This window comes from Varanus komodoensis, unplaced genomic scaffold, assembly GCF_004798865.1.
Source record: "Varanus komodoensis strain SLA01 unplaced genomic scaffold, ASM479886v1 scaffold5, whole genome shotgun sequence".
Taxonomy (NCBI): domain Eukaryota; kingdom Metazoa; phylum Chordata; class Lepidosauria; order Squamata; family Varanidae; genus Varanus; species Varanus komodoensis.
Genome location: NW_025336087.1, coordinates 7,616,057 through 7,632,261, shown reverse-complemented (window position 1 = coordinate 7,632,261; position 16,205 = coordinate 7,616,057). Strand labels below are relative to the sequence as shown.

The following is a 16,205-nucleotide window of genomic DNA, read 5'->3' as shown; positions in this document are numbered from 1 at the left end:
AGTATCTTCCAGTCTATACTGTAAGGGATCACTTACCTTCTCTCTCTTGTCTCCCACTCCTTCCCACCAAGTCTCTGGATCTTTTTTTCTTAAGGTGAAACATTCAACAACCATGTAGACAACTGGAGATGCAGTTCAAACAACAGCTAAACACAAACATCAACGGAGTAAGTTTTGCACTTATTCAAGAAAGTGATCTGGATAAAGGGATTTGCAGTGGAGGAATCATTTGAGAATTTGATGCACTCTGGAGCATCGTATTTTTCTTTTAAAAATGCACAGAGGTGGAAATTCAAAGAGTTGGGCCATATCTGTTAAAGTTTAAATGGACCACGGAAACAGAAATATTCAGTGAATAGAAGAGGTTATATGAAAGTCTGGTTTCCTTGAGGAACATGATTGTGCCCTCTTATCTTCTTGGAGTTAATAGGATTGGTGGCCGTTTTTTGTCTTCAACCTTTTCTTGGACAAACAGTGAAAGTTTACCTTACATTTTCAAAAGACCACGCACTAATAGCTATTTTCAGCTAAGGATTACATTTCTCACCATGTGGGTATGTCTGTGTTCCAAGATTCAGTTACAGCTATTTTAGTAACCAAACTCAGCCAGGTGTCAAGCTGTACATTGTGTGAAAATTCAAAGCTTAGTTAATATGTTCCAATTAAATGTATTGCAGCATGTGTAATAGTAATGTATCTTAATCCTAGTTTTTTCATGCTAAGTGATGTTTTTGAACCTAAAACTCTGACACTGCAGGCAAGCCTGTAGTCATGAGACTCATAGCATGGAATGCTGTATGGAAATACTGCTGTTAATAATTCTTTGTACAGCTATTTTTAATAGATATACTTGGGCTAAATAAAGCAGTGCTGCTGAATTAAACATCTTAGAGAGGTAAGAAATAAGATAACTTTGGAAAATTTATGGAAATGTACTGTTTTGTAGTCTGGAAGTCTCAGAATTTATTTTCTACTATACTTTGTAAACTACAGTTTACAAGATCTTTGCCCCCCATGGTTACATAGAGTTGTCCGCATTTCCACAAGTGTTATACTAACATTTGGTTAGTACAGTGTCATTCCTTAAAAAACAATTTCTTACAGCAGAAGACAGGTGGACATAAGACGCCCCCTCCCTCCCCAGCTCTCCTTAAAATAGGAGGTGTGAGAAAAGGTTGAAGAGCAGGATAAGGAGAAGTGGCATGAATGACCTTTTATGACAACGCTGGATAACACTTTCTTTGACTTGTAATGTTCATTTTCCCAGATGAAGATTTGAATATTTAGAATTCACCCTTACTGTTGTCTTAGAGTAATCCAGAATTGCATAAAATTAGTAAAGTTTGGATCATCATTCTTAACCACTTAAAAAGTCCACTTTTCTACAACAGAAAATATATACGGTCACCTTGTTCATTCAGGGTGCATAATACATTCATCTCCCCCATCCAGGGAGAAGATCAAGGACCAATTTGGATCTTCCACATAGAGATAACCATCACTGTCTCCATGTGTTACATTTGAAAGCAAAAGGGTATCTGCAAGTACAAGAGAAAAGTCCCCAAACTGTTCTGTGTGGCTCAACAGAGCAAATTTAAAACATTTGGATGACTTCATCAGTTTTCTTCATGCAAAAGACTAGAGTTCCACTCTCCACAGAAGAAAAGTTAAGAAAACTTTCTGCTATATTTATACTATTTCACTTGCTTGATGGACAACACATTTCCCTGACATCCTTCCAACACTTCCAGTACTAAAACCCTACATTTATTAGTTATAATAGTAAACAATAGTGTAAGGCCTATGTAAGCAGCTATCCTTGAAGAAATATCTGTGCAGACAGCAACTGTCTTTTAAGCGATAACAGCACATGACTGTGAGTTCAAACCTATCACCATTCTACCAACAGTAAATCAAACAACCTGCATTACAGAATCTCTCTTCTGCAATCATTCACCCCATATATAAATTAGTCTTTTGAAACAAGCATGTAAAATGAATTTGGAGAAAGTTTAGATTTATTATTTTAACTGTCTTTTAATGAGAAAAAGTCAGTGTCATATCCTCTTCCTCGATATCCAGCAGAAGCTCATGGTTTAAAGCATTTTTCCTTTGGCAGTTAGACAGACTGTCTATTTTGCCCTTGTAATGTTGAAGTGAAGAGAGAGATGTAGAAAATCGTGTCTCTGCTTATTTAGAATCCTTGCAAGAAATCTTGTAGTTGTGTGACAATTTCTGTATCCACAGTTTCCATGAGTGCCTGAAAACCTTGCTCTCCCAGCAATTCCTGTTGTGCTTTTAGCTTCTCATATACAAATTGCTGCAGCGACACGGAGTGTACTGGATCCTTTAGTGCAAGCTGCAGAATACAGATAAGAACAATATATATTAATGAAAACTGCAGGCAAACTCAGTGCAACGATGACTCATTCATCTGTTTTATAATCTTAGCTGGAATGGAAAAGCTTTTGTTTTCTGCAGTGCTTACACTGAGAAACACAGTGTGCCAAGAGAATCATTCCAAAGAGGAATTTTGTTACTTCTCAAATTGAAATTAACCTTTAGCTTTGGTGCCCATTAATTAGCAGTGCTGGACTCCCTAAATAGCACACACCTTCATTTTTGTAGCTTTTGTCAATCAGGACATTTTATAAACCTAAGTACTGCTGCTAATTTTCTCATTGTCCATCTGTGCCAGAAGTTCTAAGAAAAAAAACCACGTCAGAAATTCTAGGCTACAAGTATAAAGCTAGAAAAGTGAGTACCTAGGCTTGCATATCCATAGACCAAATGATACAGCCATTGACCAAAGTCACTTTTTGATCTTCTTGTTCTTTTGGACTTGGTCCTTTGTGATTTTTCCACACAACTACATTTAAAAATATGTATTTATAAAAGGTTGAAAGCTGTAGATTAGGTCTCAGTGCCTGAGGGTTGGACAAGTGATGGAATTCCTTGTAGCTAAAGTATGGGTTTAGAAACAGAGTGACCTTGTGCTTTAATCATGTATGTGAAGGGCAGTCAGAGGACTAACCTTTAAAGAAATCCTATATATAAAGGCCTGTCCAGTCCAGGCCTAGTTTAAAGATAAATATCCATGTGGAAGGATAGCAGGTTACTGATGCTACTCACCAACAGTTAGCACCCTGGCAACTAAGCTGCATCACTCAGTGTTCCCCGTTATGGCAAGATAACATCACATTATTTTTATGATAATAATTTCCCTATATTTGCATCTATACCCATTTGGGGAATGCTCAGCTGTGCTAGGAAGTAGTTGTTCCAGTTGCCCTACTAGCACAACCCAGGGAGCAGTGATAAGCCACCAGCTTCGGGCACTGCCCAAAAAATCCCAGATAGCGTTGTAAATCCTGCAGATTGCCATTTATAGTTTCTAAATTTAGTAGTGGTATAGAGACAGTTAATTTAATTCTACTGGACCAATAAAAATGTACTGACATTTCTCAGTTAAATTCAGAACATGAGGGCACATTGCCTATCAGGCATTCTTCTGGGGCACAAGAAAGAAAAACAGATTAACAGTGATTTACAAAGAATTAATAATAGTTAGTGACAAAGATCGGGGACTTGCATTTAAAATTAAAACTGAATTCACCACTAACAAACATTATATTCTAAGTCTGGACAGAAGTAAAGAATGTCAGTTCTGGAGCTGGTAGACTTCCCTAAAACATAACTGAAGGTTCAGCAGAAACTATATAGTGGAAAGTTGCACAATTAGATATGAGAATAAGGATCACCTTAAAAGCCAAATATGGCTGCTTTTAGCTCCACAACCCTAAAACCTGATCATTGCTGGCCAAGGAATCTTCCTTCCTTCAATTCACCTTTTTCTACTATCTATGTCTTTCTCAATCAAGTACAATAAAGAGGCATCAGAGTATAACTTCCATTATGCTTAGCATGGCTAAGACATCTGGTGGATACCAAGCCTGTTCCCCAGACTGCTCTAAAACTATGAAACAGTTCTGCCACCTTAGGCCCATTTTTCTTCTTTTCCACAATGTGATCACAGTGTCTTAAGTAAGCCACATTGGCATGTTTAAATCGTGGCTATGTGTCAGGTACCACGTGCCTAATTTTACCTGGTTGTACCCTGTTGTGGTATCTGAACCCAGGCAGCGCAGCTCTGAAGGAGAAATAACCTCCAAATAACCCAGTAACAGCCCATGCATTATTTGATGGCTGGTTCTTTCTCAACATGTAGCATGGCTTAAAGAAGCTGTGGTGTCTTTCTCAAATCTGCTCTTCTAAGCATGGTTAGGATGGTCTGCAGACAGGGACACCTGGACCCTAGACTTACTCTTCTCTCTTTGTCCATTCAAAGTCATCGGTGCTTTTGGGGCCCTCAAATGGTGAACTCAGAAACCTAGAAACAGCGTGAATCAGAAGGGGCCTCCCAGGCCATCTAGTCTGACCCCTGGGACCAGCTGGCTCAGCTCATCACATGCCTACCAACTTCACCTTATAAAGGCTACATCTGTATGTATCTGCTGTAGGAATTTTATCTCATGACATTGCTCCTTCCAACGAGGCAGCTCACTGTGCTGTCTCCTATATACTTGCTGCTATAGATCAACACCAGCAGGACTTCTGGATTCTGTAGGAATGCTTCCTGGCTGCTAAGTCAAAGGAGGCTTCTGATGGAGGAAGTCTATTCCTTGTATGTTCATACAAGATAGTAAAACATCTAAGTAATGCCCCTGTTGCCAAGGTGGTGCCTTTCACACCTGGTTAATTTGAGAGCACCATCCTGTGACATTGAGACTGGGGACTAGCAGTGGAGTTATGGATAACACCATGGGACTGTTGGTGTTTCAATGTTAGGCTGTATTTCCACAGCTACTGCTGTACTATTGGCTGTCCTGCTGGCTACTCATAGGATTGTGTAATGTATGTAGCTATGTAATGGCTACATTTGCTCTAGCATGATGGTGGGGGGGGGGAGGCATAGAATTTAAGAAAAAGAGCCATCCTGGTATTTTTATAATCAAATTTTAAAACTACAACTTGCTAAATTCTGTAATTTTATTCAGCAAATTGCTATCTATTATTTTAAGAAATTAATGCTGAGTACCTGCCACAGTATTGTTGTCTGAACAAAGGACTATTAAAGGGATAATACTGTATTCATGCTTCATTTTGTACAGTTTAACTGTCAACTTATTAATAGCACCTCATCTCCCTAGGCAACAATAAGAAATCACTTATTCTGTCAGATTAGTTTAACCAACTTTAGCAGTTTTCTAATTATAAGAGTCTCTCCAAAATATTTTTAGCTAGTTACAGCTTTTTCACAGTAGAGCTCCGTTAGCTGCAGACCCCCAGAATCCAGTGGAACAGAAGCAGCTGACACAAATGCTTAGAGAATTAAACAAGGATACACAGAAAAGTCATTAAAATTCCCAGGATAAGAACCTATCCGATTCCATATATTCTGGGTGTGCCTGTGTCTGTGTGAGCTGCACACACTTGCCCCCATGACCCAGCCAATATTATCTGCCCCATACCCCAACTTGCAGAGCCAAAAAGGTGTGTGCACCCCACTGTATCAATCAATGAAATGCACAGACTTCTTAGTAATGCCACTTAAATGTAGAGCAGGCTTAGAGCAGTTCCACCTGTGCATAGTATTATATTTATTCTAGTCTTTGCAAACTCAGATTAGATTGAGCTACTGTTTGAAGAACATCATTACTACAGCTATTATTGTACATGATGAAGAAGGGGTGACCTAGCTTTTACTATGGAAGTCAATAAGATGGACGCAGAAAAGACATCTCTAGGCTTCTCAAAGGAAAACCACTACATTCTTGTTTCTATTATTTACCCCACTGCCATATCACAGGGTGCCAGGAGCCACCTGTGCCCTTCAGTGTCAATTTTTCTTAAAGTGACATGTGGGTTTAAGCAAGATTCTAGTATCCATAACTGAAATGAAACATATTTTCTGGAGCTTCAAGATCCACAAAATCTATATCCACTCCTTGTGATGTACATGCCAGAAACATCCAAAGTCATCTATTGACCAATACCTCCACAGCCCAGCTCCTTGACTCAAAAGATGCTATGAGTATCTTTTAGAATTATGTGTCAGTCTTTGGGATGGCTCAATTTGTTTACCTAGGACAATTTGCTCCTCTTCATCTAGTCACCATAAAAATTAATAGTAGTCTTTTGTTATTCTGGTTATTGTCTTTATCTGGAGGTGCTGTGTATACTGAAAACCCCCAAGTGACTCCTGCATCGAGTGTATGTTAAATATACATTTAACATAGAGTTTTGCATATATACACATGTATTACATTGCTATATTGCTCAGCAGCTGAAAGCTCTCACAACTAAAACCATAAAAACACATAAAGCCAAGGTATCTGTGTATGTCTGTCAAAAAGCCCTACTTTGTCCTGTGAAAAATGCTGTTGTAAAAGTGAGCTGTCAAAAGAAAGTGTTTCTGTAAATAGAGTAGCCGGCATGACTGCCCTTTCCCATGTACTGAGAGACTCAGTCAAGGGTGGTAAAGGTAGGGGGCACTCAAAACTGACAGATCCAACAGTGGGATGAAGGGGGTGATATAACTGCCATCATTTTTGCAAACAAAGGTCTGCTCACAGCTTTGCACCTGACAGAAAAAGTTTTCAAACAAATAATTACAAAACTGTTTGAATCATTTCTGGCCTGCCCATCCAGCCACACTTACACACAGATGGCAAACCAATGACTGCTTTTGTGATGTGCTGCCCAGGCCCTTTGGAGGGGCTGTTGCTGTCACACTGAAGACAGTGATCTCTAAAGAAAAGTGGGGGAAAGCTGTGGCAGACCCAGAGGCAATTGCAGCTGGAGTGGGGAGAGTGAGCCAGTGACAGTCACTCCAAAGTTCCACCTGGTACCTGGTTGAGCTTTTGTCATGGACAGGGTTCTGGGCGAGTGAGCTGAGCAAAGTGTTGCCATTCTTGCTAAGCAGTTCACTTGCTGCTTCCATGGACCCAGGGTGGGATGAATCACTTGGGTTCAGGCAACACAAGAATCCTTCAAGGGCTCAACACCCCCAGAATATACCATGGGTTGGGATTGTGGCTTATGAACTTCCCATACAATATTCCCAACATTGACATTACAACCCACCATGGCTAGTTAGCCATAATTAGTTGCCTTTTTGTGCAAATGCAGCCACTGTACAGGATAGTTCCTAGACTTTTGTCCTCCCTTCACCCAGGCCTTGTGGTATACCTATAACAAATTGTAATAAATTAAGAGGGATTTTCTGTGCTGGCTCTGAATTATGGAATTCCTTCCTTTCAGCGGACCTCTTTGTATAGAAAGATAAATCCTGGCTATTTTGCAGGCTGTTGGAAGCTTACCTGGTCTGACTGCTGCTTGTTGCTGTTGGCAAATACATGCTTTAATTTCTAGTCGTAATTCTAACTTGTAGATATTATAATTTTTTTTATACTTAGCTTATGCCACACCAAAGTCTGAGAGCTACAACCAGGTTGGATTTGATTTAAATCATAATTTTATACATAGTCTGCCTGCCTGCCTGCCTTACCCATAGGTAGAGGAACTTCATTAAAATATTCCCAAACTGGGTATCGATTATGGCCTGCCGCCGGCCTTGTAAGTTTGCTCCTCCAGGGAAAGAATAATATGAGAAACCTCAGGCAATACACAATCCCTTCCACTTAGCTTCTTGTGCAGATCTATCCCACTCCCAACAATGTTCTTCTATTCATTAATTTTTTTGAACTTTAGCATTTAGGAGGTAAGGGGCTGATTCTGTGTACATAGATTTGCAAAGGAACAATTGGGATTAAAGTATTTTTCTCAACTCTGTATGTTCATTTTATAACATTTTTGTTGTGAAGAAGAGGCATAGGATCTCTACAGGAAAAAAAATCAGTTTTAAGAACTATAAAAGAAGCATCTGTGATAATAGAAAAAATGCCCAGTAGTCTTACAGAAACCTCTGGAAGAGCATGACAGTGTAGATGGATTAATGGCATTCATTTACCCGAAAATTAAAACTTGCAGAAATATAAGCCTCATGCTACATAATTAAAAAATAATTCTTATTTCATGATGAATAACCTTTGGACTATAATGCATCTTAATTTTTTATTTAAAAAACTATCTTTAGATAGATTTTTCCTTAAAAAGCATTTCATTTAAAAATCCAATTTAAATTAAAAAATCAATTTAAACAAAAAACCTTTTTTCAATTTTTGTAAAAAAAAATCATTGATTTTTATCCTGGCTATAACCAACAAAAGATGTAGCTACATTTTATGCACACATATACAGAGAGACAACACACAGAGAAGTTGCCTATTTTAAGTATCTGGGTAAGTATATACAAAACTTACATATACCGTGTACTTTTCTTTGCCAGCCCAGGCAAGCATCATACAGCGAGTAATCTCCAGCTAAGAGCGATACTCTGGTCCAAAAAATTCCCTGATCTTTTCATGTTATATGCAGCAAATATCAAAACATACAAAGAAGAAAATGTCATAACTACAACTTGGCTTGATTCACACACCAAAGGATGTATAGAGAATGTCAAAAACCTAAGTGAAATATGATGTTAATGGCATCAGATTTCATGCTTAATGAAACAGAAGCCTATTTTAGGAGATCTCTTGTCAATAAACTGCGAGAAGTAACTAATTATATTCTCTGAAACCAATTAATCAATTAATCAGTATTCTCTGAAATCAATTAGTTCAAAGTGAGACAAATTTGTTCACTCATTAGCATAATTTTCCATTAGAGTGAATGACTACAGAGAATGAAAAACTGTAGTTTTTAATTTCTTAAAAAGAAAACAAAATGTAATTCAATCTACTCACTAGTAGTCAACCCTTTCTTAAAATATTTAAAAAACATGTTACATTAAATTTAAAAGCTAAAAATAAAAGGATAGTTAAAATGTATAGTTGTTTTCCAATAGGAAAGAAAGTTGTTTTTTCTACTGTGAGAATACCAGGAATGCAAGGCCAAAACTTGATGTTCTAGATCACATGTGACCGTTAGATCTATATGGAGGGTGCATTCTGGCAACAGGGAGTTATGCCATAGCTAAGAAGGGTGCAAACCAGGCTGAGGCATGCTGGGAGTTGTAGGATATTTTTCTATCTAAACCTGCATAAGAGTGTACCCTTAAAAACATGTCATGAGAAGAATCTGCCTTTCTCTAGCTTTCCACAATCATAATAAACCAAATGCCTTTGCCCCCTGGTTTTGGGAACAGCTAAAATAATGCAAGAGGAAAACTGACTCATTTGAGATGTGGTGTTGGCAGAGGCTCCTGTGCATTCCATGGACAGTGGAAGTCATGAACAAGCAGGTACTGGAGCATATTAAACCAGATGCATCTCTGGCAGGCAAGGCACCAAAGCTGAGACTCGCATGTTTTGGCCATGCTATGCAATCAAGCTCATTAGAAAAAGATATCATGCTTGGAATGCTCAGCGGCAAGAGAAAACCAGGTCGCTAAAGAGCAAGGTGGATAGACTCCATCAAGGAGGATGCAGGCCAGAGCAAAGTTAAGTTGAAAGAGGTGGCACGGAATCGAAAAGTGTGGTGAGATTCGGCCCATTGTTGTTGCTGTTAGTCACGAAGACGTGTCCGACCCATCGCGACCCCATGGACAACATTCCTCCAGGCCTTCCTGTCATCCACCATCCCCTGGAGTCCACCTAAGCTCACGCCGACTGCTGCAGTGACTCCATCTAGCCACCTCATTCTCTGCCATCCCCTTCTTCTTTTGCCATCTATTGTTCCCAGCATTAGACTCTTCTCCAGGGAGTCCTTCCTTCTCATTAGGTGGCCAAAATATTTGAGTCTCATCTTCAGTATCTGGCCTTCTAAAGAGCAGTAAGGGTTGATCTCCTCTAGAAGTGACCGGTTTGATCGCCTTGTGGGCCAAGGGACTCGCAGGAGTCATAGGATTGCTTAAAATCGGACCTGACTGAACAGCTGAACACAAGAACACACAAAATAATGCATACAAAAGCTGAACAGGACTGTCAAGGACAGGACATTTTGGAGAGCATTCGTTCATAGGGTTTCCCTAAGTTACAGACAACTAGATGGGACATAAAAAGAAGAACATAGTAATGCAAGGCTTCACTGGGGAGATAAGAGGCTGCAGGTGGTCTCATCTTCCTTGGTTGCATGTGCAACATAGTAAACTCCTAAAAGGTTACTGTGTGGCTCCCTGTCATCTAAATTTACCCACTTGAGGAGCAATCCTATGGCAGCAGACAATATCTGAGAAGAAATTCATTACTTTAGATTTCCAGATCAGAAATTGCTAGGAACTGGAGATCGGGCTCCCATCCTGCTTCCAACTGGCACAGAAAAACATTGTACAGGTGCTTTCCGAGGTCAAAAAAGTGACCTTGGAGATAGGGCAAAGGGGGAGCTTTGGTGAAAAGGCAGGTGAGGGGCCAAGATACAAGCTTGCAGGCACCATGATAAGATTGTGCCCTTAGGGATTGGTTCAACAGCAAGGGGCTTTACTAGGCACATGAATTTCAAAATGCATCTATCTACATTTTGTTATATTAATGTCCCTCCAGATCAAAGGAGGTGAAGCAGAAATACCACAGCTAACAATAAATAACACACAGTAACAAAAATATATATTGTTTTGTCTGGAGGAAGACACATTTTCATGATTTAGAATTTTGGTGCTGAAATGGACTCAGAAGTTTGACGTTGGACATGCTGCAGTGGAGCAAAGCTCAGGGAACCAAGCTTCCATTTAGATGCCAGGAAGCACTACTGACAGTTAGGACCCCAAGGGTGTGGAACGGGCTTCCACGGGAGGTGGTTGAGGCCCCATTGGTGCAGGTGTTCAAAGATAGGCTGGACATGCACATGGTGGGCATGTTGTGAGTGGAGCCGGCTGGAACGGGGGGTCAGACTAGATTGCCTGGGAGACCCCTCCTGACTCGCTCTGTTTCTATGTTTCTATGAATGCCAATCAGATTAAACCTGAATTCTAATCATGCACAGTGTCACTTACACTATTCAGAAATGAAGCTCTCAATAATGAAATGAGCACTCTGACCTTATGTAGTCATTACATAAAAAGTGCTTTTACTTTACAAAAGAAAAGAAGAAAGAGATTCTTACTATTCCATTCTTCCTATGATTAGGAACCGTTCTTCACTTAGCCAGTAGGAGTCATTCTTTACCAAACTTTAATATACCACAGCCTGAGTTCAACAAACTCAGATCTTTTTGTTCTGGATTCTCTACAATGTATGAGCCAGCAGTGGCACATGATCACTTATACATTTTGAGTGAATGCACACTGACATTTTTATCAGCATTCTTGCTGAGCAGAACTTCACAGAAATATGTCATAGCTACACTGTGATCAAAATAGAAATGTAAAAGTGTAATAGATTCAATATTTAAGCTTATACCTTTCATGATTGTTTACATATCAGTAAAGTCTTTTTCTTGGAACTAACAATTATAACACCATATTCTCTCCTGATATCCACTTCACACCCTCCTGCACTTAATCTAATTCTATTCCAACCTACATGATATTGATAACAATGGAATTTAAGCATTCATGTCTACATATTACAGGGCTACAGCCATATGGACCATATTTAAAACTCTTTATACATTCTGTTACACAGATAAAGCATCTGGCAAGGTACAGCCTCCTTCTTCAGAGTATGTAAAACTGAAGTAAATGGAAAAGTCCTTACATATATTAGCTGCAGGCTCAGCAACCTTTTGGACTGGTGGGCTCATCTTGGAATTTGGGGAACTACCACAAAATGCCTTCAATGGAAAATGTGACCAGACACATAATGACTGCCATGGGGGTCATTAGACAACCAATTCCTAGAAAATGCTGGAAGGGTACACATGTCACAATAACTCACTTTTGCATCCAACAGACAATGGAGCTGGTCTCTTCTTTCTCCCTCTGTCTTACAGCTGGTATCCCAAAAAACATAGCAACTGAAGACTTGCCTTTATTCCTTGATCCAATCATGAGCCATGGCTGTATTCCCTCTCCAGCCCAATCCTTCTTTTTCTTCCCCCAATGATCACAAACAAACTGACAGGCATTGACTATCCCTCCAAATTTTCCAAGGAGCACACAATGGAGGGCTACCACTGCTGACAACTCCTTTTTAAAAGAAAAAATGTGTATTGTTTCATTTAATTTCTCCTAGTCAGACTTGAACAACTGGAGAGGTGTATGTACTTCTGCAGGTCTGAGTACAGGAAACATCACCTGGGCAATGTCCAAAAGTGGGGGGAGTCCTGCTGTCAAAGTGCAGCAGCTACCAACTCTGGACAATGACAATGATCCCTAAATAGGGATTAAAGAAAACTTTGCTTCGATGAGACAGATGTCAAAGGGCAAGCTGCCATGCCAAAGCAAACCTGCAAATGATTTTTGGTTGTGAAAGGGGGTATGGGTCTCTTCCCCCTTCAAGTGAGATCTTCAGGGGTTTGACTACGCCCCATTGATCACAGTGCCCCCCGCTTTCCCATGCATTTTCCCATTACTCTACCCCTTCCCAGCCCATTGAGTAGATCTTTTTCCCTCCCCTCCCAGGCCTGTCTCTTGTTCTCACATATATAACACATTCCCAGGTAGGAGCTCAGATGGCGGAAGAGGAGGTAGGAGTTCCAGGTAGGTAAATTGGTGGCTCAGCCAAATGTATTGGGAAAGTGTGCCCACCCTCCTATTTCACTCACATTCACTTCTGACAGCTGTCAGAAGTAGGGCTTTTAAAACACACACACACACACACACACACACACAGATTAAGGTAGGTCAAAACAGGGAGCTGGATACATCCCTAACCAAACAATTTTCTATATTCCCTTATTCATAGTGGGACCGGTTGCCTGTGTTCAGAAGACACGACAACTCTGCACCCAAAACATCCCTAGCACAGCCCATGGGTGCCTAAGGTGGCTTGTTTGGAAAAAAACAAACAAAAACAAGCTACCCTGCAGAAAACAGTCTCAGTTTGTATGACACAAAGACCTTCCATGGCTAATTACCTACAATGCATTGTTGTGCTATGTGAACCAGGTCATTAAGTACACACAGGGAAAGCTCTGAACTCCAAAGCCAATCCACATATTTAACTCCACAGAAACATGACATTCACATTTATGGTTGCAATTGTCTGTATGCTTACATGAATTTGGTGGAAATTACTTCTGAGTATTTGGGTTGTTTTTGAAGACAAGTAGGACCAAAACTGTTGTGATAATGGAATTTGAAATGCTTGTAAATAAATCATTAACTTAAAGTAACCTTGCTTCCTTAATCTCCTTAGGATCTTTCATAAACAGACAGACAGACATGCTTGGATACTAATCTGGATTTCTTATTGTTCATAGGGGAAATTATCATCCTGTTCTCTTAATTTTGTCCTCTAAAAATTGCCTTTTATTCCTTGGCTTATAACTATATTTTCTAATAACTCAATTTGTTCAAATTAGAAGTTCCACTTATTTATCTTCCCAAATTGTCTACTATACTTTTTTGAAATTCTAAAAGCTGTAAAGCTTTGAATTTGATGTTAAAACATTTTAAAGTCTGTGCATTTACTTAGGAGTAAGCTCCATTCAATGAGACACTTTTGAGTAAAGATCCACAGAACTGCGCTGAATCTCTTATCAACAACAGATCAAATCCAAGATACGCCTTGTGAGTCATCATATGAATAATAAACATCCCTACTTTCATTTACGCTTTTAATCACTGTATCATATTTTGTTATAATACTGACATCTGTGACTCAGTGGGCAATTACAGAATCTAGATCAGCTACATGTACTCATTGGTGTGTAGCAGTGTTTAATATGGATTCCTGAAATAGCACCTTGGATTTATTACTTTCTATATGCAGTAACATTCTGTAGAGCTATGTATAAGCTCCTAAAAGATAAATTTAAGTAAGTTATTAAAGTCCAGAGCCTTCATATTCAAGACAATTCCTAGTTTATACTGCAAAGCCAACTAGACATAACTCAGCTTGGATGAGAAAGCTTGGCTTAGAGTCCAAGTCTGGATTTGTTAGGCACTGAGGAATACCACCACTAAAGAATGATATTGCTAACATGAAAACATATTTTTCAAAGTAACCAGATAAATTGTTTTGTTTTATTGAAGAGCACAGGACTGGGACTCAGGTGATCTGGGTTCTAATCCCTGCTTGGCCTTGAAGCCAACTGGGTGACTTTGGGCCAGGCATAAACTCTCAGCCCAACCTACCTCACAGTGTGGTTGTTGTAAGCAGCAGTAGGAGAATTATATAAGCTGCTCTGAGTTTGTTGTAAGAAAAAGGTGGGATATAAATCTAATAAATAAATAAAGATGGTGCTTAAGCCAGTGTTCAATTCCCAACATGTATCACGATCAATAGCTCTTTCCACACTTTATTAGCATATCTATATAGAGCAGTGGAAGGGGTGGGTACAGGACACCTCTTACAGGGCTTGAAAGCCCACCACAAGACAGCCTGTACCTCCCTTCCTACTGTTCAACTGTTGCCTGTCAGTCCAACCTAACTTGCAAAGTTTGTGTTTAGTTAGGCTGGAGGAAGGTCATTTCAACTGGTCATTGCCCCCCCACCGCCCCCAACAGAAATGCTGAATAGTAAGCCCTTCACATGTCATATGGGGCTGGGCTGACTTGGCTGCTTCCTTTTGTGAAAACAAAACCAAGCGAGCCCTTCCTTCATGGCACACGTGTAATTTCTTGGCTCTGATCAGGTTCAGATAACACACTAAGCCACAAAGGGTCTTCTAAATCCTACCATGAGCTATGACAGCTTGGGCTGGTTTATAAACCACCTCAAGGGAAGTAGGGGTGCTGGTACACCCAGCACACTAAAGAACGCTACCCCTGTGACTTAGTGTGCCATGTAAACCCAATCTATAGCTCATTATTCTTTGCAGCTACACATGGTGCCCGTTTTATTTAGAATCCAGACATTGCTAAATTGAGCTATCGTAATTCTGCCTTTCCTGTTTTTCCTACTGCTTGCATTGGAGCTGAACAATGCATATGATTGCAGTAACTCAACAGAACTTAACAGCAAACAGTCTACAGCTTGCTAAATTGCAACAATTAATACTTGAAAGAGCTGGATACATACCATCTTTTTCCTTTTGTCCTGCTCTGTGGGTGGCTCTTCTTCTTCTGTCACTTTTGGCTCCTCAGTAACAGACATCAGCATGCAGCTAAACCCATAAAATACAAATACTTTCAATTAGACATTAGGTATGAATGTATTAAGCCATGTGGAAAAAAATATGGGGAATCACGTTCAAAATTAAATTAAAATATATTCCATTCAAAAGGAAGTAGCTATCAAATGTCTGTGGTCCAGTAAAAGGATTTGGGCTTCATTTTCCCATCTCCCCAAGTACCTAGAGTCTCAAGAATGGGTGAAAAGTTTGAGAACACTGGGACTTCTTGGAGTAACAAAAAGGCCCTGAGGATCCCAGGGCCAATGGGGTATAAATCCCTTCACCACCTTTCTGTGAGCACAGGTTACTTGTGTCATTGTCTGAATCGACAGATTGCCTTCGGACAGCAGGCATCACATAGCAAAGCCTCTCATGGTCCATGGCCATGTTGACAGCCAGTACTCCCCCCACATCTGGACATTATTCAGGCAAGGCTTCCCATTTTTGGAACTTTTATCTGGAACTGCATAATTTTGGTTTTAAAGTATAGTAACAAAACTCATTGTGCACAGTTGGGAAGCAAAAAGGTGTTTTGTTTTTTTTAAAGGAGTGATAAATCATTGATGACCCCTCTAAAGTGCTGTTTGGGCACTTTGGAAGGGCTGTCAGTGGCTGTCAAAATAGAGAGCAGCAAGCCAAAACGTGGTGGGGAGAGTGGCTTTAGTTACAATGTCCCCTGGGATGCTACCTGGCACACCTATGAATAAAGTGACAATCCACAGCAGTCCTGAGCATTTGTTAAGCACACTGTGTGCTGACCTCAGAACAATCAACCCTCTGTGGCTTATTGCTAGGGAGGCTGATGTGACATGCAAACCCGTTAGCTTGTTGCTGGGTTGTTCAGGGTGGACCTTCATGATGTGAAACCTTGCATGCTGCCTTGTGCTCTGTTTGCCAGAAAGGGCTACCAAGCTACCCTCTCTGTT

At 40.0% G+C, this 16,205-nt stretch overlaps 1 protein-coding gene across 2 annotated transcripts in view; it reads right to left on the bottom strand.

The window, feature by feature from the left end:
- Positions 1 to 933: 933 nt before the first annotated feature.
- The window catches only part of IPO11 (importin 11), a 94,839-nt gene continuing 79,567 nt past the window's right edge, over positions 934 to 16,205 (bottom strand). For both annotated transcript variants that reach the window (XM_044446222.1, XM_044446223.1), the window contains exons 30-31: positions 15,186 to 15,270; positions 934 to 2,359 (exon numbers count right to left, since the gene is read on the bottom strand). In XM_044446222.1, coding sequence (XP_044302157.1) covers positions 2,195 to 2,359; positions 15,186 to 15,270 — 250 coding nt within the window. In that variant the 3' untranslated portion in view covers positions 934 to 2,194. The remainder of the gene's footprint in view (positions 2,360 to 15,185; positions 15,271 to 16,205) is intronic.